The sequence below is a fragment of the Amphibalanus amphitrite genome, unplaced genomic scaffold (assembly GCF_019059575.1).
Source record: "Amphibalanus amphitrite isolate SeventyFive unplaced genomic scaffold, NRLGWU_Aamphi_draft 000087F_arrow, whole genome shotgun sequence".
NCBI lineage: Eukaryota > Metazoa > Arthropoda > Thecostraca > Balanomorpha > Balanidae > Amphibalanus > Amphibalanus amphitrite.
The window spans coordinates 750,467-775,980 of NW_024881583.1; the positions used below are offsets into that span (position 1 = coordinate 750,467).

Sequence of the window (25,514 nt, forward strand, 5' to 3'; positions counted from 1 at the left end):
GGAGAATTGTCATAATCCCAGGGGGTGCTTTTCTAGCACCTGGCGAATGGAAGCGTCGAATTCTTGCGTAGAAAAGCACATATAGGTAGGTACGTTTTCTCAGCAGAATCACTTTCCTCGCAACTTACGCAAAGCAGTTTGTGTCTCAGACGTAATTTAAGGACCCCCGGAGCAATATTATATTGTGACTTTTGATTTTCAGGGGGTGCTCGAGCACCCCCAAAACCCCTAATTCTCCACCCCCTTGTACCACCAGTCTGATCGATCGCCTGATTCTCCATTCGCACAGAAAGTGGAGCGCAGCCTACGCTAATGTTGACGCAGGGCGTTTTTAAGGTGATATCCTACCCTACGAACGAGCCGACGTGAGTGGTTTTCCGGCCACTGCCAGCCTACTGGGGTCTGACTCAAGATGACTAATAGACCGAAGTGAAGTCTCAACCCCTCAGCCCACCCTCTGCAAGCAAACGTCTCGTTTGTGGTCCCTTATGGTCGTAGGACCCGCACCATTTCCAGCTGGCGACACGGCACCCACCGATGGCGCCCGCCTGGTGGCGTCCAAGACCGTATGTGGCGCCCTCGGAGGGAGGCTGCAGGACCAGAGAGCTACCCCCATCGACGAGTCTGTAAGTACAGGTGCTCACCGCGCGGCTGGTCCTCAAGTCAACGGGTCCTTCCTGAGTCGTCCTCGTGTTCACGGCGAGTTGCATCCCGCAAGGCGTAGGTAGGTACTCGATGAGTCATTTACCTCGCGAGTCGTACTCGGCTGCTCCAGGGCGCCGCTATCAGCACTGATCAGAGCTCAGTGCGCTGCGTAACCCGTCCGGCCGCTCCTCAATCCTCGCGGCTTCGTTTGTGTCAGTTCCATCCTGTATGTATGAAGGTTCCTGATTCCTCCTTGACTTACTTCAAGTAGGTACCCGCTATATATGATCAGCATCGCCGAACGGGTATTCGTTTGATTCAGGTAGAGGCTTGGGTAGTCTAAAATTGTATTGGCCGTTAAACATCGTAAAGGGCAAATGATAAACAGTTCCAATCTGGAATCCAGACGGGTGGAACTGGCCAACTGCGGTCTGTTGAATAAACCGGCCCTGTGTAGGCCAGTCTAAAAAGCCTGAGGCATAGACATCCGTGTACCGAGGTCTACAGAGATCTACGCCTGAGGCAATCTGCCGCGGTTTCTCCAGGATGGTTCTGGTGCTATTGTCTACTGACGAACTGGCCTGCAAGAAGTGGCTGCGAAGCCCTACCCTATTATCAAATGTTGAGTCTACGGATATTGGATCGTGGGTTTTTTTTTTGACACGGCAGTGAAACATTTGCTTGTTTTCTGTTGTTCGCCAAAAATGCCCCGCCCCCGACCGATTGGTGAGCCCACGCAACAAGCTGACGATGGACGCTTGGTTTTCCCTAACAGACAACATGCTAGTGCACATTTTATATTACCTACCAACGAAGATCGTCACCCTATAGTAATCATGATATGACCAGGATGCAAGGCTCCTGGTGTTGCTAGGTGGCAACTGGCGTCATAAGGCGTCAAGCCGTAGCAAACATTTTCCGGCATTCAGCCTACACATGTAAAACAAAGCAGATTACCATGACGCATCTCTTGCCTTCGGCAACTGTTCCTGCTGCCCCGGGCTGAGTTCCAGGCCATGTCAGTTCCCAAGGCCCTACAGGACGAGTTCCAGGTCCACCAGGCTGCCCCGGCCATCCAGGTCCTGCAGGCAGTCCCGGCCATCCAGGTCCTCCAGGCATTGTTCCAGGTCCTCCAGGCTGTCCTTGCCATCCAGGTCCTCCAGGCTGAGTCCCAAGTCCTCCAGGCTGCCCCGGCCATCCAGGTCCTCCAGGCATTGTTCCAGGTCTTCCAGGCTGTACCGGCCATCCAGGCCCTCCAGGCTGTCCCGGCCATCCGGGTCCTCCAGGCTGAGCCCCAGGTCCTCCAGGCTGTGTTCCAGGTCGTCCAGGTCCTACAGGCTGTCCCGGCCATCCAGGGCCTCCAGGCTGGGTTCCAGGTCCCCCAGGCTGGCCTGGCCATCCAGGTCCTCCAGGCATTGTTCCAGGTCCTGCAGGCATTGTTCCAGGTCCTCCACGCTGTCCCGGCCATCCAGATCCTCCAGGGTGTGTTCCAAGTCGTCCAGGTCCTACAGGCTGTCCCGGCCATCCAGGGCCGCCAGGCTGGGTTCCTGGTCCTGCAGGCTGACCTGGCCAACCAGGTCCTCCAGGTCCTACAGGCTGTCCTGGCCATCCAGGTCTTCCAGGCTGAGTTCCAGGTCCTCCAGGCTGTATTCCAGGTCCTCCAGGTTGTGTTCCAGGTCCTCCAGGTCCTACAGGCTGTCCTGGCCATCCAGGTCTTCCAGGCTGAGTTCCAGGTCCTCCAGGTCCTACAGGCTGTCCCGGCCATCCAGGTCCTCCAGGCTGAGTCCCAGGTTCTCCAGGCTGTGTTCCAGGTCCTCCAGGTCCTATAGGCTGTCCTGGCCATCCAGGTCCTCCAGGCATTGTTCCAGGCCTTCCAGGCTGTACCGGCCATCCAGGCCCTCCAGGCTGTCCCGGCCATCCAGGTCCTCCAGGCTGAGTTCCAGGTCCTCCAGGTCCTACAGGCTGTCCCGGCCATCCAGGGCCTCCAGGCTGGGTTCCAGGTCCTCCAGGCTGGCCTGGCCATCCAGGTCCTCCAGGTCCTACAGGCTGTCCCGGCCATCCAGGTCCTCCAGGCTGAGTTCCAGGTCCTCCAGGCTGTGTTCCAGGTCCTCCAGGTCCTACAGGCTGTCCTGGCCATCCAGGGCCTCCAGGCTGGGTTCCAGGTCCTCCAGGTCCTACAGGCTGTCCCGGCCATCCAGGGCCTCCAGGCTGGGTTCCAGGTCGTGCGGGCTGGCCTGGCCATCCAGGTCCTCCAGGCTGCATTCCAGGCCCTGCGGGCTGGCCTGGCCACCCAGGTCCTCCAGGCTGGGTACCAGGTCCTGCGGGCTGGCCCGGCCATCCAGGTCCTCCAGGCTGTGTTCCAGGCCCTCCAGGCATGCCTGGCCATCCTCCGGTGGCACCGGGGAAGGGCCCTGTGATCGGTAGCGATACATCAGCGGCGCCGTCCGGCCTCATAGAACCGTCCGCCATCCCTATGGTCCCGCCCGCCTGTCCCGGAGCCACGTACGCCGTCATGGAGGGCAGGCCGGCCGCGGCGCCGCCGCCGCAGCCGGAGCAGTCGCCCACCGATGAGGCAGCGGCGGCCAGCCCGGCGCCGTGTTGACCACCTGCGGCACACGGAAACACCGCCGCGGTCGAATACCGGGCGCCGGCAGATTGTCAGCCGCGCGGTAGAATAACGGCAAGTCAGTTGCTTCTAGAAATGATACGCATTAGTACTCAAGAGGTGTTGTTTCCAAGACTTGTTGAACTTTATTAACCACCCGCAACATTGCATACATGTATAGTCTTCAGTTGCATGTTCTGACATGAGCTGCTTACAACCTGAGCTGACAAGCTACAAGTTGTGATCTCTGCTGATGATTGCTTATAGCGCAATCATTTGTATAGGGATCAAAACGTGAGACTAGCATTTGACTTCGGAAGAACGAAAATAGCTAGGTTTTTTTCAAGCCAGAAGCGCGTGTGAATGGTCGTTTACGTACGGACTTCAGTCTCGGCCTTGAGCGGTACGGCGACGGCGCGTCCGAAACCCTGGCCGTCGCCATAGTGGCTCCACGAGGACATGGCCGTGCCCGACCAGCGGCCGCCGGCTACGTTCCGCTTCCGTCTCGCTGTAAACACCGGGGATGAAGGTAGAGAACGTGTCATCATTACCTAGCGAAAGTCGGCGTATTATCAAGCACATGCATATGACGTATAAGTTGAAGCATCATTATCCGCGCCATGAGATGACTCTCGGGACGGCTGGATGGCTGTTTAGTGTTTATGCGGAGCTTACCGAGCAGGCCATTGGCGTTTTCGGCAAAGTTGGGCGACAGTACTGCCATCTGGACGAGATCTTCGGGAACTGAGTTTGGCGCTCGCTCCGCCAGCCAGGATAGCCGACGGCCCTCGCAGAACTTAATCAGGGTGTCTCCGAGCTGCGTGATCGGTCCATGAGAACGAGATGAATTCAGGGGAATTACGTGATTGAAGACTACCTCAATGATTACAGACAGTAACTCGGTAAGGATTTACATCAGGTGAATGGCGGGCCGAATGGACTATGACCGTATACAAACCACCCTCAAAGATCACGTTTTTACTCGTGAATCTGACAAACAATACTGAGGGAAATTCATGTAGACGATGGATTTGGAATTGGAAATGCTTCTTTGAAAGACATGAATAAAATACAGCTTGATTATTTGGAAATGAATGAACACGGTGCGATGCCGAACCATTCGGCGAAACACATCAACTCTCCCGCAAAAAAAAACTAACCAATGATTGGAGACAATGGTCGCGTCAATTATTTAACGATAAAACGTCTAGCTTTATCAGCGCTGTCCAAGTGTCTCGTAGGGGTAACGTTAGCTCGACAGTAGGGTGTGTCACTAATCGCAATGCAAGGTGCTCCATCGATTTTATTGTGCTCCACTCATGTGTAAATGGCGTGGCATTGTTTATTTCCCGCAAATTTTAACCCCCAGGCGGCGCCGAGCGAGAGAAGTTTACCCTATCTCACAACATAGGCGACCCTAGCGCCACTAGCGGCTGTTTGCGAAACTAACAGGCCGCTGATTGTATATGGGCTTATCTCTGCCCTCTGTAAGCGCGTCTAGGGACAAATAATAGTATGGGCAGATTGCAGAGAGTGCAAGCTAATGACGAATACCTATAATTAATACAATGTATTGTCACAGGGGCCCAGGAACATTTTTCAAGTTGGGGGTGCAAGCCCAAAATACCTGGCATGACGCATATGAAATAGTAGCGTAGTCAGGGGGTCCCAGGAGGCACGTGCCCTCCAGCCCCCCCCCCCCCCCCTATCGGATTCAGAGGACCCCTCGGGTCGGAGGGACTCTGTGGCACCAGTTTACCGCTCAGGGTCCATGCTGGCGATATTTCGATTAAGAAAGAATAGGGCTCGTAACAGCACCTCGTGGGTCCAAAGAAGCCACACTAAATTGTCCATGAGGGTTACACGCCGGCTTCTGAAGGCTACTAGCGGCCTCTGAGGGCCCTTTACCGGCCTCTTATGGCCCCTTGGCCCTTGCCTGCCTCTGAGAGTCCTTGCCGGCCCAAGAGGGGTCATATCTAGGGCCTTACACCAACCTGTAATCAGTAATGGCCTCACACCAATGTCTCTGACGGCCCCATTACGACGACTGTGAGACTGATGGCCCTAACTGGTGCTTCTGAGAGCCCATCCGGCCGCAAAGGGCCCTGCGGCACCAACTGACCTCTGAGGGTCCACGCTGACTATATTTCGACTGAGAAAGACCTCACAGGTCTCGTAAGAGCACCTCATGGACCCCTAAGTAGCCACACTAAGATCTCCGTCAGGGTCTACGCCGGTTTCTGAGGATCCCATAACGGAGACCGTGAGGGCCCTCAGCAGTGCCTCTGAGGGTTCACAACCGGCACCTCTGAGAGCCCCCCACCAGTGGTTCTAAGGGCCCATAAGGACACCACTGAGGGTCCCCCACGCCAGTAACACACCATTTATGCAACCCTATATTGGTGGCTCTGAGGTACCCACACCTGCGCCTGTGAGGGTTCCGCAAAAGCATATCTGACGGCCACCTACCTGCAACTCTGAGGGCCCTGCACCGGAGGCGGAGACTCTGAGGGCCGCACTGGCGTCTCAGAGTACCTTGTCGGTATCTAAGGACCCCACAGGGCTTCTGAAAATGCCGCCGGCCTCTGTGGGCCCCTTGCCGGTCTGAGGTCCCCCCCCCGGTCGTTGAGAGCCCCCTGCCGACTTCTAAAGGGTTCGCACCATCAGCTCTAAGAGCCACACACCCACATGTAACGGACCCACACCAGTGTCTCTGAGGACCCACAACGGCGTCTGTATTCTGTGAGGACCCTCACCGGCGCTTATAAGGGCTTCACACTAGCACCTCTGATCGGCCACACGGGCGTCTGTGAGGACCCCACACCAGTGCCTCTAAAGGCCTCTAATTGGAGGCTCTGAAGGCCCTGCATCGGTGATACTGAGGGTCCTACCAAAGGCACAACACAAGCCATTAGTCTCCTCCTTCTGAGTCCCACACGCCGCCCTCCCACCATAGGCGGCGGAACGGGAAGGGCACCGGGGCACCGTGCCCCCTCTGATTTGGGCATTTTAACATTAGCCCTATGGGCGTTGCATGGAAAGAATGGGACCAAAGGCGGCAGTGCCCCCCCCCCCTTAATTGAAGGTGTTCCGCCGCTACTGCCTCCCACCGGAGCGAGTAAACCTGTATCAATCAACGACTTTACCGCCGTTGTACGTCATAATGTTCTCATCACGCCAAATCAAATACCATCCGGAACCAAAATGGTCCAGTATAAAATCTGGCCTACCAAAGTTATGATCAAGTTCAGATAAAATCAAAGTGGGATGACAATAGCAGGTGTTCTTAAATCGATGCTGAATCAGCAGAAACCATTCACACGCAAGAGAAATACCTTGGCTGATGTTTATATAAAAAATAGACATATAGGACAGGTCCATAAAAGGGAGGAGAGATCCTTCCTCGTTGCATCAATGTTGAGGGGGCGGCGCCCACTCGGCTCTCAAGTTGGAGGGGGGAGGGGGTAAGCGCCCCCGCTGCCCCCCCCCCCCTGTTCCCCGGGGTCTATGCAGTGAACGACGCTACCGAAAAGAAACATGTGACACCTGATAGTAGGTACTATAAACATGTACTCGTACGTATCCAGTCAGACGACGGGGATCGGGGGTAGTACTGTACAATATGTATACATTCACACAGGACTATTTCGTGCTTTAAGATGCATAACATCACATTTTCATCAACACTCTGAGTGCCAGACAAGCCAACAACAAGGCGTCAGTTCTGTAAAATGCATTTAATGATGATCGTAATTCGTAAGCTCATAAAGCATAGCGAGCGTGTTAGTTCAACACATTGCCGCTAGGGGCGCTGAGGTCGCTAATGCTGAGAGATAGGCCAAAGTGTCGGCGGTCGGCGCCGCATGGGTGTTAATTGGGGGAAATGAAAAATGTCACACGGTTTCTACGTGTCTGGGGCACGATATTATCAGTGGAGCACCATGTTTTGCGAAAAAAAGTGCCCAAAATGACACACCCTACTCGACAGTCAAGAGTAAAGTGAATTCTGGGAGATTAGCTGACCTTTTTTAGTTTCTAGCATGTCATCCTCAGCTGACTTTTCACGTAGGTTTCCGTTATCCTTGTCGCCCGTTCAGCGCCAGTCTCTCACCTGGGTGTCGTCGGGGCTGGCGTCCCAGGTGAAGACGATCCGGGGCCGGGGCGTGGCCGCCTGGCTCCGCACCCAGTCCAGCCATCGCTCCGAGTCGGACACCGTCTCCCCGATGGTCAGACGCTCCAGAGTGCAGCCGTCGGCGGCCAGTGTCAGGTGCGAGGCGACCCCCTGAGCGAAGAGTGTGTGAGTGTTTGCTGTTGTTATACAAATTTGGGACTGAATCCGGGCTGATTATGAGCTGTAGGTACCAAAAGATATGCGACACGTCTATACCTACATGTCACTTCCAACTAAGCCTTGTTGTTGTGCTGATATTGCCGGCTCCGCAGTCCGCTCACGGCTCAAATCACCACTCGGCTGTAAATTGCGGAGAATGATCGTCCCATTACGGTGAATTCCAGCTACATCCCGTGCGTGAGGGATGTAGCTGAGGGATGTGCGTGATCCTGAGCTGTTCTGGCGCTCGGTGCGGCTGTGGATTACCACCACCTTTCTCAGCCAGCTCGAAGGACCGAGGGGGGCAGTGTCGATCTCACCTGTCCAAAGTCGTACAGGCTGGTGCCGACGCCGTCGACGGTGACGACCACCGTCCTCCGACCGCGGTCCAGCTGCACCCGAGCCGGGAGCGCGTCACCGGCACCGCCATACTGCAGGATGATGTTCGCCGCCTGCAGCATGAGATGCGCTGCATCATGGCCGAAACAGTAAAGGGAGTAAAGGGTGGTCGGCTCATGAAGAAGGCCTCTACAAACTTTAAGATATTGGTCGGGATGATGGTCCATTGCCCCACTTTGATATGAGGCAATACCTAGACATTAGGTAGCCCTTAGTTATGTGCCTACTGAGCTGATACCTACCCAAAAAAGTATCTGCTACTCGTGTAGGTACCACTACCAGCGCTTGCTGTATCGCACTGGCCCGTTTACGAAAGCATTGACCATACGGCTCTGTCGCGCCGGCGGTGTGACATTATCAAGTATCAACTCGCCTAAGGGATCCTTGACATACGACCAGCTTACCCTTATCCCAACATGTTTACTCAATTTGATCTTTTCGAGATCGTGCCCTTTCCGTCGTTATGAATCGTGAACGTATGCTCGCTGGCCGCCGCTGGAGTGACGGACCGCCGTGATGCTGTGCCGCAGCGCCCTCTAGCCTTGCGGGACAGCCTACCTTCAAGGCACTCTACGAAACGGCATAGCGCTGCTTTGTAAACGTTCGCTGATGCGATTCGGAAGTGGTTTGTTTTTGTTTTGTTTTTAGGTTCCGCCTGTTTTTATATTTTACGAAAAGGAAGGTGCTTTTTCATTTATCAGTCCCGTCATGACAAGGTAAATAAGTGCAGATCTGTTCATCATATAAAAAGACAATTTTCACGAACGTAGTCTTCCGTCTTCAAATTCGTTCAAAGTAACCCACTGAAGAGTGAATACTGAATACTGAAATGATTATGAACGGCTCATGTTTGGTATTAGCATCTGGCATATGTGCGCCTGGTGTCTGCAGCACTGGCGGTTGCAAGCTGCAAACACACACTCCGGCGAGCTGATCGCTGATGCCATGGCGATGTGATGTCTGAGATACGGATCGGTAGTCTGCAGCACTCTGCACAGTGCACGGGCACGCCCTCCAGACTCTAAACAAATGGCAGGTCGCAGCATCGCCAGACCGTGATGTAAGGAGCAGGGTCCGAACGGAAACTAGAGCTCTGCCAAACATACCAATAGGCAAGACGGTTCTGTCTGGTTGTCGCCAACCCGGCGACATCCCGGCCGAGTAGGGTTAAAGTAGTTTTTACATGGCTTCTGACGATTGTTGCGTTAACTCGTAACTTTTTAGCGATGGAGAGCTGAAAGTTGGCATGCCTGACCTTTGGTTCAAGCCTGATCTTGTGACACCAATTGCATTTTCAGGTCAGGTCAGGTTATTGACTTTTGACGTCATAAGTAAACCCATGCCTGGCCCAAAAATGTCGCAACTTTGCAACGCTCTCAGTGTCAGGGAATCTTTCACAATGAAGTGAAACTTACAGGACGTAGCAAACTCTCCAGTACCCACAAACACATTTTGTCTATATCTGATTTTTCCTACAGGTCAATTGAGGTCAGGTTGTTCACGTAGGTAGTCTCACCATTATTTCTGAATTGGGAAAATATGAAAACTGTTTTTTTGCCCCCCCCCCCCCTCCCCGAGACTATAATCTAAGACTATCTCAAGCAAGGAATTGGAATCTCATTTAATTCTACATAAGATGCCAATTACTATGCCTAATTTTTACATTGTTGACTTCATGATATATGACGCCACTAAGGTCATCGGAGTTTTTCGTCAATAACTTCCGATCAAATTGATCTAGCCTAGCGAGTCGGGAAAGCACCCATTGAGTCTGAAAGACCTGCCGAATCGAATGATATGCTGCATGACCTCTTTCGACCAACTTTGTGATCTGAACGGCTCTGACCTAATTTGACCCGAGGTCAACATCCGACCTCTTACAAACAAAAACAAAATTTCTGACGCGCCTGAGCATACGATGGTAGAATACGATGGTGCCAAAATTACGGCAGTGCCCCAATTCCTGTCGAAGTTATTAACCCGCGCCGTGCTGGTGGTCTGTGTTTTCCGTGTCTGTCGTGGTGGTGGTGGGGGGGGGGGGGGGGAGAGGGGATCGTTTTCACGCCCCGTCTAACTCGGCTCCTGGGCCACGTAGCGACACTCGGTAAGCGGCAATCGAAAGAGCGTAAAAAATAATGAAGAAAATTAATCGGTCATTTTTTAGGTCAGGTCAAAGGTCAGATCGTCAGAGGTCATCAGTCAAATTTTTCAAATTATTTTTTTTAAAAATCGGAAAACTGGGGCATAACTCGGGAGCCAACAAAGCTACAACGCCGCGGAAAAGCTCGTTTGATAGCCCTTTTAATGGGCTTTCTGTAGCGTTAGGTACCTCAGATTTGACCTCAGGTCAACGGTTTAGCCTCCAGAGGGTAAAAACTATCTACGAGACATTTTTTTCTGTATGTAATAACTTTTGACTCAAGGGAGTCACGAGTATTACTTTTGCCAGAATCGTGTTCCTCTGGTCGAGACGCGTCGAATGAACTAGGCATAATTTGATCTTGAAAGGTCATTGTGAAAATTTGACCTCACGAACCGGAAGAGGTCATGTTGCATATAAGTTGATCCGTATCGTCGAGCTGAGCACATCTGAGGTGTTTTCACTACTTTTCACCGCTCTAATATGTCTCTATCAAAAGTTAATGTAAAAAACTACTGGGGACCTTCATGACCTGCGATGACCTCAGGGGCTCAGAGAGGTCACGGGTGCAATTTTCCAATTCAGTGTATTCATGTTTATACTTTATCTATAAACCGATGTTTGAGTGTTTAGAACGACATTCGTCCAAAAGACGCGCATTTCAATTTCCCCCATTGACTTAAGGTCGCAAAATTGACCTACCCTTGGGTCACAGATGTCAAAATTTCGAGATAAGCATTTCATACATACTATCGCTGAAAGTCTCAAAGCGATCGTTCAGTCGGTCTCGGTGTAGCTATAGCGAGCATTGGAACTTTTCTGAGGTAAGGTCACGACGTGACCTGATGACCTGACCTTGAACGACCCGAGTCTGAAATTTTCACGTCATGTGCAGAAAAGATGTATGAGTAGGTGTGACAAAAAATGCCGGCGGCGCCGTCTTTGAGATATTTGCGAAAACCTTGCGGGGGGCCGGGGGGGGGGGGGGAGCGCCCCAGCACGGCACGAGTTAATCAAGACTCGTGTTAACCTCCAACTTGGAGCATTTGACCTGACTCTAGAGGTCACGAGTTGACCTGAGACCTTGAAGTGGGGGGCATAAAATATATAGGTATATTAAAAAATTGTATAAACCTTTGGTCCGAAGTTATTGCTATCCTATGTGACTAACCGCTCACCATTGATCCATGCTTACCGACTCATCTGCTCACCGTCAATTACGTCAATTATGACCTGCTCACCGCTCACCGGTGTGATTCGTGCTCACCGCTCACCAGTGATTCGCGCTCACCTACCTAACGCTCACCGATTGACTTTGCTCACCATTCTTCGTTGAATCGCGCTTACCTGCTCACCGTCAACACTCTCCTGCTCCCCAGCGATCCGCGCTTACCTGCTCACTGTCAGCAGTAACCTGTTCACTGTGTTCAGCCAGCGGTGCCGCCGACGCACCGAGCGCCAGCAGCAGCAGCAACAGCAGCGGGAGTCCCGGCGCGGCAGCCATCTCTGGCCGGTCTGAACGGGCAACATGGGCCGACCCGGAGGGGCGAGCGTCACGGGTGGCGTATACAGTATACACAGCAGGCACCGGCAGCTGTGCCAGAATCTCGGGCGTCAAATTCGACCGCTCCTGATAGCATCTGGTGTCCAGGAGTGTAGTTTATGCCACACCCGCGCCACAGCTCCCCTCTGGGTCACCGAGAGACAGTGTTTACCTAATTATGTATCCACAGACGTGAGATAGTGGTAAAGTGAATCGGCGACATACTTGCACTCCATTTGACGAAAAGGAAATATTGTCCGGATCATAGTTCTTTATATATATTTTTTTTAACAAATGTGCAATACCTATTTGTTGCGGACGCGGAACATTGGAGAAAAGTGTTGAAATGTGTTTCGAAAACCGTTGTTGCTATTCAGCAAGCTGATCAATCATGTCCATTACCTTTCGTTACTCTACGATACTACAACCAACGCCTAACACAGACAACAAACAAAGAACGTAGAGGTAGTTACACATGTGTATTCTAAGCATACAAACACTTGCATTGCGCGACAGACTCGTCTCCAAAACAATACGTTATCGCCGAACCCTGACGATCTCCATAAAAACAACACCTGGCCGGCCTGTGTATATGGTCGGGGTGTCACACGCACCACGCGCACACGCCGGCCGTACGCACAACTCAGAGATCTTTCTCACAGCGCACACCGCCCGTACTGGGCGGCACAGTATCATCGAAACAATGTTGGGCGACCTCACTGACCTTCCTCCTTCCTCCAGCGCCAAACTAAAATGCGACTTATGGAACCACAGCACGTGACTCTGAGCGAATGGAACTCTTTGATTGATCAAATGGCCACTGGGGCATTCCACGATAGATCGTACCAGGCCCGTCACCCTCATCTCTCAGATTTGAATGAAAATCGGTAATGAAAATCATAGGCTCCAAAAACACCTGTCAAAATTTCAGACTTCTCAGATGAAAACTTTTTGAGCTACATTGCATAACATTTTCTAAGCTTCAGATTGTAAGGGTGAGTTTGATGAGCTATAACTCAAAAACGAGCTAAGCAAGCAACAAACGGTAAACAGCTTTGAACTAACGGTGAATTAAAGATTAATACAGCTTTTTTAAAATTGGAAAGAAAAGCTTTACATATTGAAAAAAGTCGTAATATTTTTTTAAATTGTCTATAACGGCCCTTGGGACCAAAATTTTTGGCATTTTTATTTCTCCAAAATAAAGTTCGGGTCATTTAAAATCGACATGCAAAAAATTAGAAAGGTGTTCTTTCTATAAGTTTCTCATTTTAATGCATACAAAATGGGTTTTCGGGGGGTCGGTACGACCCCAGCTCGCCGTTTTGCCTCTAATGGAGCTAGAACCTTGCGGAAAAAACGAGCATGTGCGCCGTTACAAGATGCACCGAATGATACCACATTTTAAGGTCTCAGGTTTATTGGTGACCCCTGAAGGTCATTTCAAGTGACCCAAATTACGGGTCCGGTTTTTGGTAGATACCTTCGCAACAAATGGTCGCAGAGCCCCAATTTTAGCATCTTTGTGTTTGCCTAGCACCGGCGCGTCGAATGGTATACTGTTTGTTCTGGTGAGGTCAGCTTAAGTTGCTGACCTCGGGTCAGCACACTGCCGTGTATTTGGCTCCGCTCCCCGACCGGGCGGCCCAGCCGGCAGCCAGCCGCCGGGCATCACGTGACCGCCCCGAGTCCGCGGCAAAGCCAACCAGCGCGGCGCTGGACAAACAGCGCCGCCACAGAGATGGTTAACAGTCGGGTCAGGCCACGAAGCTGGGTTCTGAATGAGATCATATTGCACATCATTCGATTCGCAAGGTCTTCCTGAGTCCATTGGTAGCTTTCCCATCTCTCTAGCTCAATTTGATCGAGAGTTATTGACGAAAAACTCTTATGACCCTAGTGACGTACGAATGACGTCACGCAAGGTCAACAATGCAAACCTGAGGCAAAAATGACTTCAATTGGACTTTCAGTAACCAGTGATGTCACTAGGCAGCTTTACCACGCCATTTGTAGGCTCTCTTCCCGAAATCACAATTTGAGACCATTACGGTGACGCAAAATTAGTACATTTATAGAAAGAACACCTTCCTAATTTTTTGCATACTACTTAATAATGATCCAAAAATGTTTTTAAGTAAATAAAAATTCAAAAAAATTTGGTCCCAAAGGCATAAAAATGCAAATGAAAGGAAACTCGATGTGTTATATATCAAAAATAGTTTATATTTCAAAATTTTAAAAATGCATATTATTCTTTGTTTCAATGCAAGTTCAATGCCGTATAACATTTGGCATTTGGATTATCCGTCTTAGAGTTACAGCCCGCCAAACTTGGCGCTGCAACGAAAGATCCAAAACATGTTATACATTATAACTCAAAAACTACTCATCGGATCAGCCTGAAATTGTCACAGGAGGATTCAGAGCCCCTGGTTACCCCTTAGACCAATTATCGTTAAAATCCGAGAGATGAGGGTGTCAAATTGGAAAAAAGTGGTACGATCTATCGTGGAATGCCCCCACTATCAGTTGCAGTGTACCACCTCAAACCCGGTCGGGACTGCACCGATATGACGATGGGCAAGATACGCGGCTAAGGCGACATTTTACTGCCGCTGCAGACATGCTGGACATCGCTACGGCAGTGTAGACCGGAGTGGACTGACCGCTCAGATGACAACCTCACTGTCCTTTATTATTATGAAAACACCGTCCTATTAGATCCATGATATTGCGTTACGCTTTCGCTTTCCGGCAGGTGGCGGTTTCGTTCGCCGACCGGCCGCGGTAGTTATAGCGTTTGCGCATTCGGACGATACAGTTGTGGATCTTGGTGGCCGTTCCTAGGCTCACCTTCAGTAACGAACAGAGGTCGTCCCGCGTCAGCAGCAACAGCGCCTCGCCGTCAATCTCCTGGAAAACGGAGCCGAGCCGTCAACCACCGATAGCACCGGCTGTTACTAGATGCACTCCCAAACGCGACTCGTCCCTGAAGTTCCCGGGAGCGCCCGTCCTAAACCCACATCGCCCTGAAGATGCTGAGAGCGTTCGACCCCACCTTACCTAGTTACCGTGAGCGCTCCATTCCAGACCCACCTCGTCTTTGATGATGTCGAGCGACGACCCGGCGTCTCCGGTCGGGCCGAAGTGGCACAGGAACCGATGCACGGTCTCTGCGTCCCACACGTGGATAGCGCTGTGCATGGCCAGAAATCGGTCGACAGTGTTCAACTTCTTACAGGTCGGCCAGACTCCGCGCCGTTCTGTGGAAAGAGGGGGAGGAGGAGCAGAATTAGAGACCGAGGACAGACAGAGAGCGAGCAGACATTAAGAGCAGAATACAAACAGGAGCGCAATATCGATCGGGTTCGCTCCGTACCGGGTGCGGGCGCGTCCTTGTCGAAGACGGTGTCGGTGACCTCGCTGGCGATGCTGCTGATGTCCCGGGAGAGGGTCACCACCTTCCTGGCCGGAGGCGGCGGAGGGTCGGTGGCGGGTGCCGGCGGCGACGGTAGCTCCACGCTGTGGCACACAACACACAGCCAGCACAGTCAGTACGCACAACACACATAGCAAACAACACGGTTCGGACCAACCGTCGGACCAAACCGGAAAAGGGGAACACTGCCAGATATTTATTGAAACAAAGCGACTCATGCAAGCTGAATTTCAATTCCTGCTGCAAACTTCCCCACCGTTCTTAGAGCCATCTATCCGTACCACAAAGCTGTCTGAACCCCCGCGTCATACCTGTCGAGCTCCTTCTCCTCCTGCAGGGCCGAGGCGCGCCGGTCCGGTGTCACCTCCCGCTGCTCCCGGTACGGACACTGCTCGGTGACAATATGACGCCGGTAGCGCGGCCCGCCGGCGTTCCCCAGGCCGGCGCAGCCCGGCGTGCCGCAGCGGCCGGCCTGGGGCCGCGTCACCGGCGGCGTGAGCGGGTGGCCGGTGCGGCGGCACCAGCCGGGCGCGTGCAGGCCGGGCCCGTCGGCGGCCACCCACTGATCGGGCGCGCCGCGCCAGCCGTCGGGCCGCAGCCGCACCAGGCCGTGCCGGCTCACCTCCACCACATGCATGACGCGCACCAGAGCCGGCACCTGGGGGCCAGCGGGACGTCGGCGCAGGCCGAGGACCAAAGACGGAGGGACTGGATGTGCCGGAGCTAAACGGTGTCACTACTCACTGCTTAAAGGGACAGTATCACCATTTTGATGAAATTTGACATTGCATAGGCCCCACCTTTCTGGTCCGGGAACTGAAGACCGATCCTCGAAGCTCCACACCGTTATCCCGCTATCGCCGCTCAAAGTACGAAAGGTGTACTACACTTTGAATCGTGCTTCACTATCTTCACTGTTTAAATGTTAGCGCCGTTTTGAATTGACCGCCAGTAATAAAACTTTTACCCTGGTCATTTCATCAAATTTTATAAAGCCAAAATGTTTTTCGCACTTATTCATCACCGTTAAATTCATTAAATAGTCGTAGGCAATGTCCGCTGTTTCCTTCGGATTCTAGCGGCTCAACAAAGGAATTCCTCCAGCTTGAATCACAATCTCCCTCCAATGTATGACGTATATGTATGACGTCATCTGATCAGTCTCGATCTCAACGACAACTCAATCAGAAGAGCGGCCGCGTAAGCGTAGCGTCAATAATGTATTATCTGCGCCAGTTCTGTAGTAATTTCGCAGGCTTCCAAAGTGGCGGCCATGCTTGTAGTGGTGGTTCGCTCATGAAAATGACTCGCTCATGAAAAAATATTTTTCACCGAGTTCGGTCCTCAAACTATGTTTTTCTGATTCAGAAAAATAAGAAATGCTAGTAAAAAAAAAATCAGCTCCATACATTGATTTTTTTTTCGATGATACTGTCCCTTTAACGACAGCGCGAAAAACCGGATGGCAAGATCATGAATAACAAAAGAGCTAACTAGAAAACACAAACATGCCAGCTCTAACGTCATCTACGGAAAACAAAGTAGGTACTGAAATAAAACAAACACATTAAACTCCAAAGATGAACCCATCCACCAACCTGACGTGGTTACAAGATAAGTGAATGCACGCTAAATAACAATCACAGAGCTCACCCTCTCAATCCCACCCTACCTAGTTATCTCAGTCAAACGAAAACACACGCCGCACTTACCCTGACATCGACGGCCTCGACTCGCATGCCCGGATGTAGAGTGGGGATGTTCCGTGTGCGGAGCATCCGGGCTGGGACCGGCAGTGACCTGGTACGAACCAGGTGAGTCTGCCATCGGAACGGGCCGTCCGTCTCCGTCCAGTCTGCGACCGGGAGGGATACAAGTCAGCACGGAGCACTGTATACTCAGCAGGGGTGGCGCGGGGCAGAAGGAGGTCGGCGGGGAGAAAATAGGGTATAACTAGCGTTAACAAGTCACCAAATAAAACATCGATAACACATTAAGTAGTAACAGTTAAATCACCGACAATAGCTAGTTGCGATTTCATGAGTGTCCACTCCAGAGCAAAAGCAAGCCACTGAAGAGCAGAGCAGCCATCCCAAACCCCTCACCACCGGCAACCTCTCAAGCACAGACCCGACCTTCAAGGCCCTGACACCTCAGTCCCCAACTAACCCCTCTCCCAGCCCAGACCGGCAGTACCCACACCAGCTGAGCTCCCCTCCCCCCTCCCTCCCGGCTGCTCACCGCTGGGCGGCAGCACCGGCACGCCGTTCTCCTCAGCCCAGGTGACGGGTCGCAGTCGGGGCGAGCTCAGCTCGGCCCAGTAGCCCGGCGAGCCTCCCGCGCCGTCAAACGCTACCAGCACCCGGTCGTCGCGCACCTGGGCCACGCGCGCCGGCCGCATGTGGCGCGGGTGCGCCGGGTCTGCCGCCTCCAGCCGCTGGCCGGCGCGCACCTCCATCTCCACCTGACGGGCAGTGGACAGCGGTCGTGACGGGCACTGGATATCATAACCGGGGTTAACAGGGCAGTACAAGCCGCAACAAACACTCATGCTAACAGCTTGAATGAAACTGTGCTAAGCAGCTATTTTTTTAGAATGACTAACGAGATTGGGCATGATTAAGCGGTCATCATATACGACTGATTATTATTGAAATTGACCACAACAGTTGTGTTCATGTCAAAGCAAATACTCAGGTGTTCAGCAGCGCACGGTACCCGGTCCCAGCTGCATCTCCTAACCTACCCGCTGGATCGGCTTCTCATCTTCGATGACACAGGTAAATGCGGCGTCCGGGGCGGCGCGGGCGCGCAGCTCGCGCAGGTAGTCGGCCCAGCGGAACGGCGCGTGCCGGCGGCCCGGCGGCGCCTGCAGGTCCGTCTCGTTGGTCCGGTGCCGCTCCGTCCAGCCGCAGGGGAAAATGTCGCGAGAGCTGCTCTCCACCCAGAAGTCGAAACGCACGCTGTAGCCGTCAAAGTGCAGCCTCAGCCGCGAACCTGTGTGGGACCGCAGGGGTGGGGCGTCAGCGGGTAAATAGTCACGAGCCAGGCAGGAGGGGAAGGAAAGGTAGGGGTCGAGGGGTCGAGCAAGGGACAGGAGAGGTGACTGACAAACTGAGTGCATCTTGTGAACTAAGAGCTCTGTAAAAATGGTCACAACTTGAAATGGAATAAGCATAAGTTACGTGGAGAGCCTACTACTCAGCGAAACTAATCAAGAGCACAAGCTGATGTGAGATATAAAATAGGGGTCAGCATTAGCTGCGTTAGGCCAGGTCGCCGTGATAACCTCACCAAAGCACGGAGAGACTGAAAGTATGACATCTCGTATGTATGACACCTCAGTCTGACATTTCGTGACACCTCACTACGACACCACTGACACGTACCGGGACACCTCACTATGACACCACTGACACGTACCAGGACACCTCACTATGACACCACTGACACGTACCTGACACCTCCGCCACAGTACAGACACAGGTGAGGGACGGGTCTCGCGGGTCCACCGCCTCCAGACGCTCGCCGACGAAGAACGGCAGCCGGGCCGGCGGCGGGCCGTCCTTGGGATCGGGCGCCGCCACGGCAGTCGGCAGAGTGCGTCCCAGCGCGTCCAGATAGACCGACCACGAGAACGAGCCGGTACCGGGGTACACCAGGGGCTGGCTGTCCTGCGGAGGCGGAGGGCAGAGGCCAGAGGGTGTGTCAATGTCCCGGGGAGAGGGCGTGGTAATGCACCATATACCAGACGCTGGGCGAGCTGGGGAAGGGGAGGGCGGTTGGTGTGGTTATCCCTCATATACGACAGGCTGGGAACCCTGGGGAAAGGGGAGGGGAGCGCACGGGTTTATAGCCGAATACCAGAGTCTGGGCGTCCTGGGAAAAGGGAGGGGAGTGCGTGGGTTCTGATACCCGTATGATAGAGGCCAGGTGTTCTCGGACAGTGTAGGTTAGCACGTGGGTTTGTGCTTTGTAACCAGACGTTGGGTGTCTTGGGGTGGTAGAATATGAGAGGGTGGGTAGACTGGCACTGAGAAAGGGGACAGGAGGAATATTCACAATTAAGGCACGTCACTTTTTGTCATTACTAAGGAACAAATTAGCATTTATTGATTATTTTATCGTCACTTACCTATCTTACCTAAGCTAAATTCAACTTGTGCTTCCTGAAATTGCATGACGCATCTGTCCCTTCGCAATCACCGCCACCTGTGATGCCTAATGAATATGAATGGATTTTCTCTGTAAAATTGTTTTGATTTGACATTTATTTTGGAAAATAAAACGGAGCTCCCACATACCTTTTTCCTTCCTTTACTCTTTATTGAAGCCATGTTCTCCTTCTGACTGGGCGTTTTCTGCATTTTGACATCTATTCCCCTTCTCTTCTTATCGAGAGCCTCTCGTCCCGTGCTGACGTCGCGGCAAACCTGTCAAAGAAACGAAACACATTACTTTAAAGCAGATACCGTCAGATCAAACGCCTCTCGTGAACAATAATCATGAATGGAGAGACATATAAGCAATACTGTGACCGTACCCACCTAACACAAACTCAAAATGTCTTATTACCCACCTTGCACAAACCCAAAAATTGTATTGGTCAAAGACTGCCACTTAGCACACGAAGCATTCATTATTTAACGTCCACCCTGTTGCTTAGCAAATTTAAAAAGAACAAAGATAATCACGAATCATAGCCCTCTGTACAGCCATGTAAAACAGCAGAGACCTCAGCGCGAATAACGGTGGGATTGCCAGCCCCTACGGTCTGTGCGACTCCCAGCACCCCTCGCGGGGCCCTCACCCTGCTGCAGAACTCCCCGCCGGAGGTGAAGTCGGCCAGACAGCCGTACGAGCCGCACACCGAGCACCAGCAGATGGCGTCCGGCTGGCGGCCGGTGCCGGCGCGCGGACACGCCGTACGGCCAGAGCCCGAGAACGCCGTGCGCGCTGACCGGTCCAGCACCTCCACCAGACCGAACTCGTTCAGAAACAGCTGCAAGAGGGATCGCGGGGGAGCGGTGTCAGTGAGGGGGATAGTAGGAGAGTGGTAGACATAGTTAGTCAACGGACAGCGAGACACACGTTCAGGAGGCATGGCTATTCATGGTAGATGACGTGGAAAGGAACATTGTGAATCATCGTAGATATTGCTCGTAAGATAGAAATTGTACGACATAGGACATACTACTTCCGAACTAAATGTTTGATAAATCAAGCTAATGTCAATGCAACAAGCATCGATAATGCCAATAACAACAAGCGCCAATATGACGGAAACGTCTGCTCACATGCGTTTCCTTTGTGTCAGGCTCCTCGCGTTTTCTCTTTTTGGTGATATTGGCGAATCCCGACCAGTTCCAGGCGAGTTCGTCTATACTGCAAATCTCCTCCAACAGTGACTGCAGCTCCCTGGGGTCGGATATGGGCCGCCGCTCGGGACTGGGTGTAGGAGACAGCGGCCGGCGCGGCGGCACCGCTATCAGCCGGGGCGGAGACGGCTCCGGCGGCGGCCCCGGAGGCTGCCCCGGGGGCGACTCCGGCGGCGGCGGAGGCAGCTCCAGATGCTCGGTATCGCGCGCTAGCGGCAGAAGCACGTCCTTGCGCCGGCGCTGGCGCCCGCCGGGCCGCGGCGCAGTGCTCTCCGTGCTGCCAGAGCTCGGACCGGCGGCCGGAGGGTCAGTGGGCGCTGTCCGGGGCGGCTGTGAGTCCTGGGGGCTTGGAGCGCCAGCTGGAGGGTCACTCGGCTGGGCCGGGGGCGGCTGCGAGTCCTGGGAGCTCGAACACACCGCCGGAGGGTCGCTCGGCTGGGGCGGGGGCGGTTGTGAGTCCTGAGAACTAGGCTCCGTCGACGGAGGGTCACTCGGTTTGGGCGGGGGCGGCTGCGAGTCCTGGGAACTGGGCTCGGCCGGCGCCTGCTGCAGCTGCGCACCGCCAGCGGCCGAGGACCCACTCCCATCTCCCTCCACCTGCTCCAGCAGCCCGTCGATCAGCATATCGGCCGTCTGCGGCGACTGGGCTGCGCTGTCCACACAGTCGAATATCTCGCTCACCGCCTTCTGCAGCTCCTCGTCAACACTAACCCGGCTCGGCCTGCCGCCCGCCTCTGGCCCGTCAGCCCCGGAGGGCGGCACCGTGGCGGGCTCCTCACATGCCTGCACCTCCCCGTCATCAACCACCAGCGGCCGGTCGGCCGGCGGTGGCGCCGGAGGCCGCAGTGAGTGCAGTGGCACGCTGGCGGGACCGGCGGTCCTCTCCAGACGACCGTGCAGCACGTGCGCGTCCGGTGTCCGATTCGTCACCGGTGCCACAGACACGGGCGGCACGCCGGAAGTGGTCGCCGTTACACAGCCGTTGGCAATTCGAACGTTGATGACACCGGAGGGATTTTTCTCTGTCCCAGTGTTCGTCTCAGGATTTGGAGTGTCGGTGTGACTGGCTAATGCCTGGGTGACTGGTTCAGCGGTAAGGCCCGAGATGGGTACTACGAACGGTGGAACGGTGAGCTTCGGTGCCGGACTTGGCACAATCATCGCCACAGCGTTGACGCCTAATTTTACGGCAGCTTTCACTTTGACTTGTTTAGCTGGCTTACTCGACAACACAGCCTCGCCTACAGTCTTGTGTGTCCCCTTATCGGCTAGTTTATCGGCCACTTTCATGACGGAAGTCACTGCGGGGGCCTCAGCGGTCCGGCCCCGTTTGCCGGGCGGCTCGGCGGCGGCACTGACGGCCGACCCAGCGGCCGGAGCGGCGCCCACAGCGGCCCGCGGCGGCCCACTGACTGTTTTTCCCGCTGTCGAGGCGGCTGTCACAGAGGTCCGCGACGGCCCGCCGGCGGTGGTGGTCTGAGTGCCACTGGGGAGCGCCGACACGGCAGCACGGGGTCCGGCCGGCACCACCGGCAGCACGCCCACGCCCGGGGCGTCAGCGCGCTCCCCGGGCTGCCGGCGGTAGAGCACGATCCGCTCCTTGCCGCCCACCATGACCACCTGGGCGCGCACGCCGGACAGCGTCACCTTCTGAACCACAGCCGGGGTGGTCGAGGTGGACGAAGCGCCCGCCGAGGTGACCGCCGCCGGCCGCGGCTGGATGCTCACGGCCGGAACTACGGACCGGGTGGTGTACACGGGCGGACAGCGGGTCCGGGGCGCCGCAGTCCTGTGGATCAGACAACCGCGGTCACACGGCGGAGGGCGGAGGAACTAGCGGTTAACGGAGATGGGCGACAGACGGCGCGCATAACAGTGTCGAGTCTGGTCATCATATTCAAGGTACGGACTTTAACTTTTTTATCAAGGTACATATCACCAATAGGGTGATTTAGATCAGAGTTACATTGCTTAACCAGATTGAAAATTCACTCCGAATTGCATAGGTTTTACGGAGCGTGAACACCATCTATTAAATTCTGAAACAATAAGAAAAACGCACCACAACATCAAATAAAGCAAAGAGGGCGGGAAAACAAGGAAAAAAGAACACTTACTTTGGCCCAACCACTATGACTCTCTTGTTGTTATTCAGCGCGCTTGGCGTAACAGTTTGGTTAACCTGAAAATGAAGGTATACAACGTAAAGTACAAGTACGGACAGTCGTCCCAAGCTTTGAGTCAGCCATCGGCCATGGGAAGCAGTCAAGATACCAAAATAAGCCCCTCCTAATGCTGAAGAGCGAGTATGCTGTCAATAGTGTGATCGATACCGTTGGTATGGGTACGGCAGAGATGACTTTGTGAAGCCGATGATGAAACATAATCGAGATAACTATTGTCTATAAGAGAGAGGATAATGGCTTACCGTTGCCTTCGGTTTGACGATGACGACCTGGGAGGGTGACTTTCCCCGAGGAGCCGGGGTGGCCGTCCCGGGAGCTACCTCCCGCCGCGCTCTGCCACCGATAGTGATCACCGGCAGGGAGGTAGAGATCGTCACCGGCGCCTGGGCGCGCACTGGACGCACCGCAGCCGCCTGGCGCACCGCCCCGCGGGCCCGGACAACGGTCCGCGCCCCTGCGCGCCGTCCGGTCGGCCTTCTGACTGCGCTGGGCCCCGCAGTGGCGGACCGCGGCGCTAACAGCTGCCCCAGCAGCGCCGACGGTGGCTCCCCCTGCGCCGATCCCGACGCAGATGGTGGCGCCACCTTTTCAGTCGGTGGGGCCGGGCCGGAGGCCGAAGCCGTGGGCTGCCCAGCGGTGGACTCCGCTGGTCGTCCCATAGCAGCTCCCGGTGCCGATGGCTGGGTATTGGCATTTTCCGGCTGAAAACAGTGATATAAAACCAAACTCTGGACCACTAATTGACAGTATTGAAAAAATATAAACCTGGCGTTTGTGCTTACAAAAAAATCTTGATAAACAATTAATCATAACTGTGCCAGTAACAAGCATATCCTTGGCCATGGCTATCATTTATCAATGCTCTCTTATAGTGCCAATCAAAAGCCAAGAGTGCTTCAGGAATAATTACACTAAATCAAAGTCAGGCAATAATATGCATTCTCTAGAAATGTCCTCAAGGAAATGATAACTCATAAGAGCATAATATGTGAGGGGTATATGCATAGATTGGTAGCAATACTAATAGGTAGGTACTCGCATATACCTAAACAAAATTCTTACCTCCAAAGCCATCTGCATGGCTTGTAAAACATCCATATCCTCCACCAGATGCAGATTAGGAGAATGTAAGAATGACAAATCTGCCAGATCTTTGTCCATTGTCTGAAATATATTTTATTACCAAATTCTTATTTGGCTAGGTCGACAAAGGTTCCCAATTATAATGACATGAGAAACTGAACATAAGAATATAAATGCATACTTTGGGACTGATTTAATCAACAAAATAGCACAATAAGGTTCAAATATGACATTATTCTATTTCATTAAGCATATAGTAGAATTTTCTTCACTTTTCACTACATAAATACCTCACATAATATGCAAGCAATTGTTTTCAGTGTTGCCATAGTTTTTGATTCTTATCTTTCATCATTTCCAATCAAAATTACCTTTCTGCTGACACAATGTGAGCACGCTGTTTTTAAGTGGTTTTAACTATTTTCAACTGTTTGTACGCTTAAAACTGTCCTTGAGTCAAATTTTCTTCTCCGTTTAGTTTTTACTTCACGTAGTTTAATTTTTATTTGTTTGAATAAATGCCAAAAATTGAATACAACAGCTTAATACTGAACAGAACAAAATGAAGCTATCACTATGCTGCATAAGACCCACTATTGAAACATGCTCTTATATGACTGAAATGTTTTTTTCACATGATCTGCCATTTATTAAAAACATGCAATTGGGTCTAACATGTTCAGTAAGTTTCTACAACACCAAACAACCAAAATACAGATATGAGAACACAAATTGAAATGTACTAAATATACCTACATCCAAGTCCAACCCATCTATCTTTGATCACAAATTATAATTTCAAGCTCACTTTATATCACATCGCAAAAACTGGCATCAAAACAATATTAAATTTATCCAGTGAAGGGCGGACATATGTGTGTTATGCAGTTATCATTCATTAATGGTAAATGTTTGTACTTAAAAATATGGATTTTACGTCAGCAAACATAAGACTCACAAAAAGGATTAAGTTCAGCAGCATAACTACTAAAACAAGACAGTTGCTGATAAGTGATAAATCCACGGTTTGCAAATTTCTGCAACAAATTGTCAATATATTCACTGATACAAGCAAATAACACTGTCAGATGACTGTCAAATATCTTGAAGAATACATAAGAATCTTGATTAAAAAAGGCAAAAATGGCACAAAAAGGTAAAATGGCAAAAACGGAAAGCACAAGGCTATAAAACTATGGAAAGCAATAGTCTGAAATGTAAAAACACTTATCAGTTCTGTGAAAGCAAAATGAATCACCTCAATTAGATTCACGGTAAAAAAAAAATGACTGCCAGCCTTTCCTCACAATCATCAGGCAAATAAAACTCGTAACCTATCTCCCAAACAAACTAAAAAAAATCGCTCGTAAAAATCTAGGCGGTAAACACTCGAACAACTACTACTATCACGAGCGGGAACAAGCGGCCTTTGAACATTCACAAAACATGCAAAGAAAAACAGTTTCCTCTTCAAGCTGTTTGTAGATTTTGCGGACCTTCCATCGCATACTTGTGGGTCAAATCATTGAATATTCTTTTTTTTTTAAATCGTGTCCACGACATTCATGATGCATGCAAGAATCCTTAGTTGAATTGGTTGAATTGTAGGCACTTTGTTGGCACCAAGCAGTCACCTTCCGAAAAGCACTACCAAAAAGTTTCTGGTGTTTTGAACTAGAAACAGTAGTCTACAACCAGATTGAGAAAATCATCGAGCATATCATTTTAATAAGAATGTGCCGTTTGAATGATAAAAATTCGAA

General features: G+C 52.3%; 2 protein-coding genes across 5 annotated transcripts; both read right to left on the bottom strand.

Moving 5' to 3' along the window:
• Positions 1-1,429: 1,429 nt before the first annotated feature.
• On the bottom strand, positions 1,430-11,722 carry LOC122379938 (collagen alpha-1(X) chain-like). Of its 4 annotated transcripts, none has more exons than XM_043362611.1 (7): positions 11,513-11,631; positions 7,901-8,032; positions 7,362-7,532; positions 3,926-4,067; positions 3,630-3,758; positions 2,685-3,251; positions 1,430-2,600 (listed from the first exon to the last, which is right to left on the bottom strand). In XM_043362611.1, exons 1-7 carry the CDS (start codon positions 11,621-11,623, stop codon positions 1,576-1,578), a joined length of 2,277 nt encoding a protein of 758 aa, XP_043218546.1. In that variant the 5' UTR covers positions 11,624-11,631; the 3' UTR covers positions 1,430-1,575. The 4 variants fall into 4 exon arrangements, with proteins under 4 accessions (XP_043218546.1, XP_043218547.1, XP_043218545.1 ...); XM_043362612.1 differs by having other exon boundaries at positions 1,430-2,282; positions 2,676-3,251; XM_043362614.1 differs by having other exon boundaries at positions 1,863-2,051; positions 2,629-3,251.
• Positions 11,723-12,124: 402 nt separating this feature from the next.
• LOC122379893 lies at positions 12,125-23,919 on the bottom strand. The gene is made up of 15 exons (XM_043362472.1): positions 23,731-23,919; positions 22,911-23,369; positions 22,600-22,664; positions 20,402-22,271; positions 19,915-20,106; positions 19,409-19,537; positions 18,562-18,778; positions 17,851-18,101; positions 17,346-17,568; positions 16,817-16,959; positions 15,416-15,762; positions 15,045-15,187; positions 14,762-14,928; positions 14,190-14,578; positions 12,125-12,484 (listed from the first exon to the last, which is right to left on the bottom strand). The coding sequence occupies exons 1-14, from the start codon at positions 23,827-23,829 to the stop codon at positions 14,402-14,404; spliced, it is 4,482 nt and encodes a 1,493-aa protein (XP_043218407.1). The 5' UTR covers positions 23,830-23,919; the 3' UTR covers positions 12,125-12,484; positions 14,190-14,401.
• Positions 23,920-25,514: the final 1,595 nt, after the last annotated feature.

What these genes read in the sequence shown, in the direction of transcription:
- LOC122379938 (XM_043362610.1), bottom strand. Translation starts at nt 11,623, where the DNA reads ATGGCTGCCGCGCCGGGACTCCCGCTGCTGTTGCTGCTGCTGCTGGCG. An exon ending in GCCTGTACGACTTTGGACAG is followed by an intron (nt 7,533 to 7,900) that starts GTGAGATCGACA and finishes CTCTTCGCTCAG; the next exon opens with GGGGTCGCCTCGCACCTGAC. An exon ending in AAACGCCAATGGCCTGCTCG is followed by an intron (nt 3,759 to 3,925) that starts GTAAGCTCCGCA and finishes CGGTGTTTACAG; the next exon opens with CGAGACGGAAGCGGAACGTA.
- LOC122379893 (XM_043362472.1), bottom strand. Translation starts at nt 23,829, where the DNA reads ATGGACAAAGATCTGGCAGATTTGTCATTCTTACATTCTCCTAATCTG. An exon ending in GTCATAGTGGTTGGGCCAAA is followed by an intron (nt 22,272 to 22,599) that starts GTAAGTGTTCTT and finishes TCTGATCCACAG; the next exon opens with GACTGCGGCGCCCCGGACCC. An exon ending in CTGACACAAAGGAAACGCAT is followed by an intron (nt 20,107 to 20,401) that starts GTGAGCAGACGT and finishes TCCCTCTTGCAG; the next exon opens with CTGTTTCTGAACGAGTTCGG.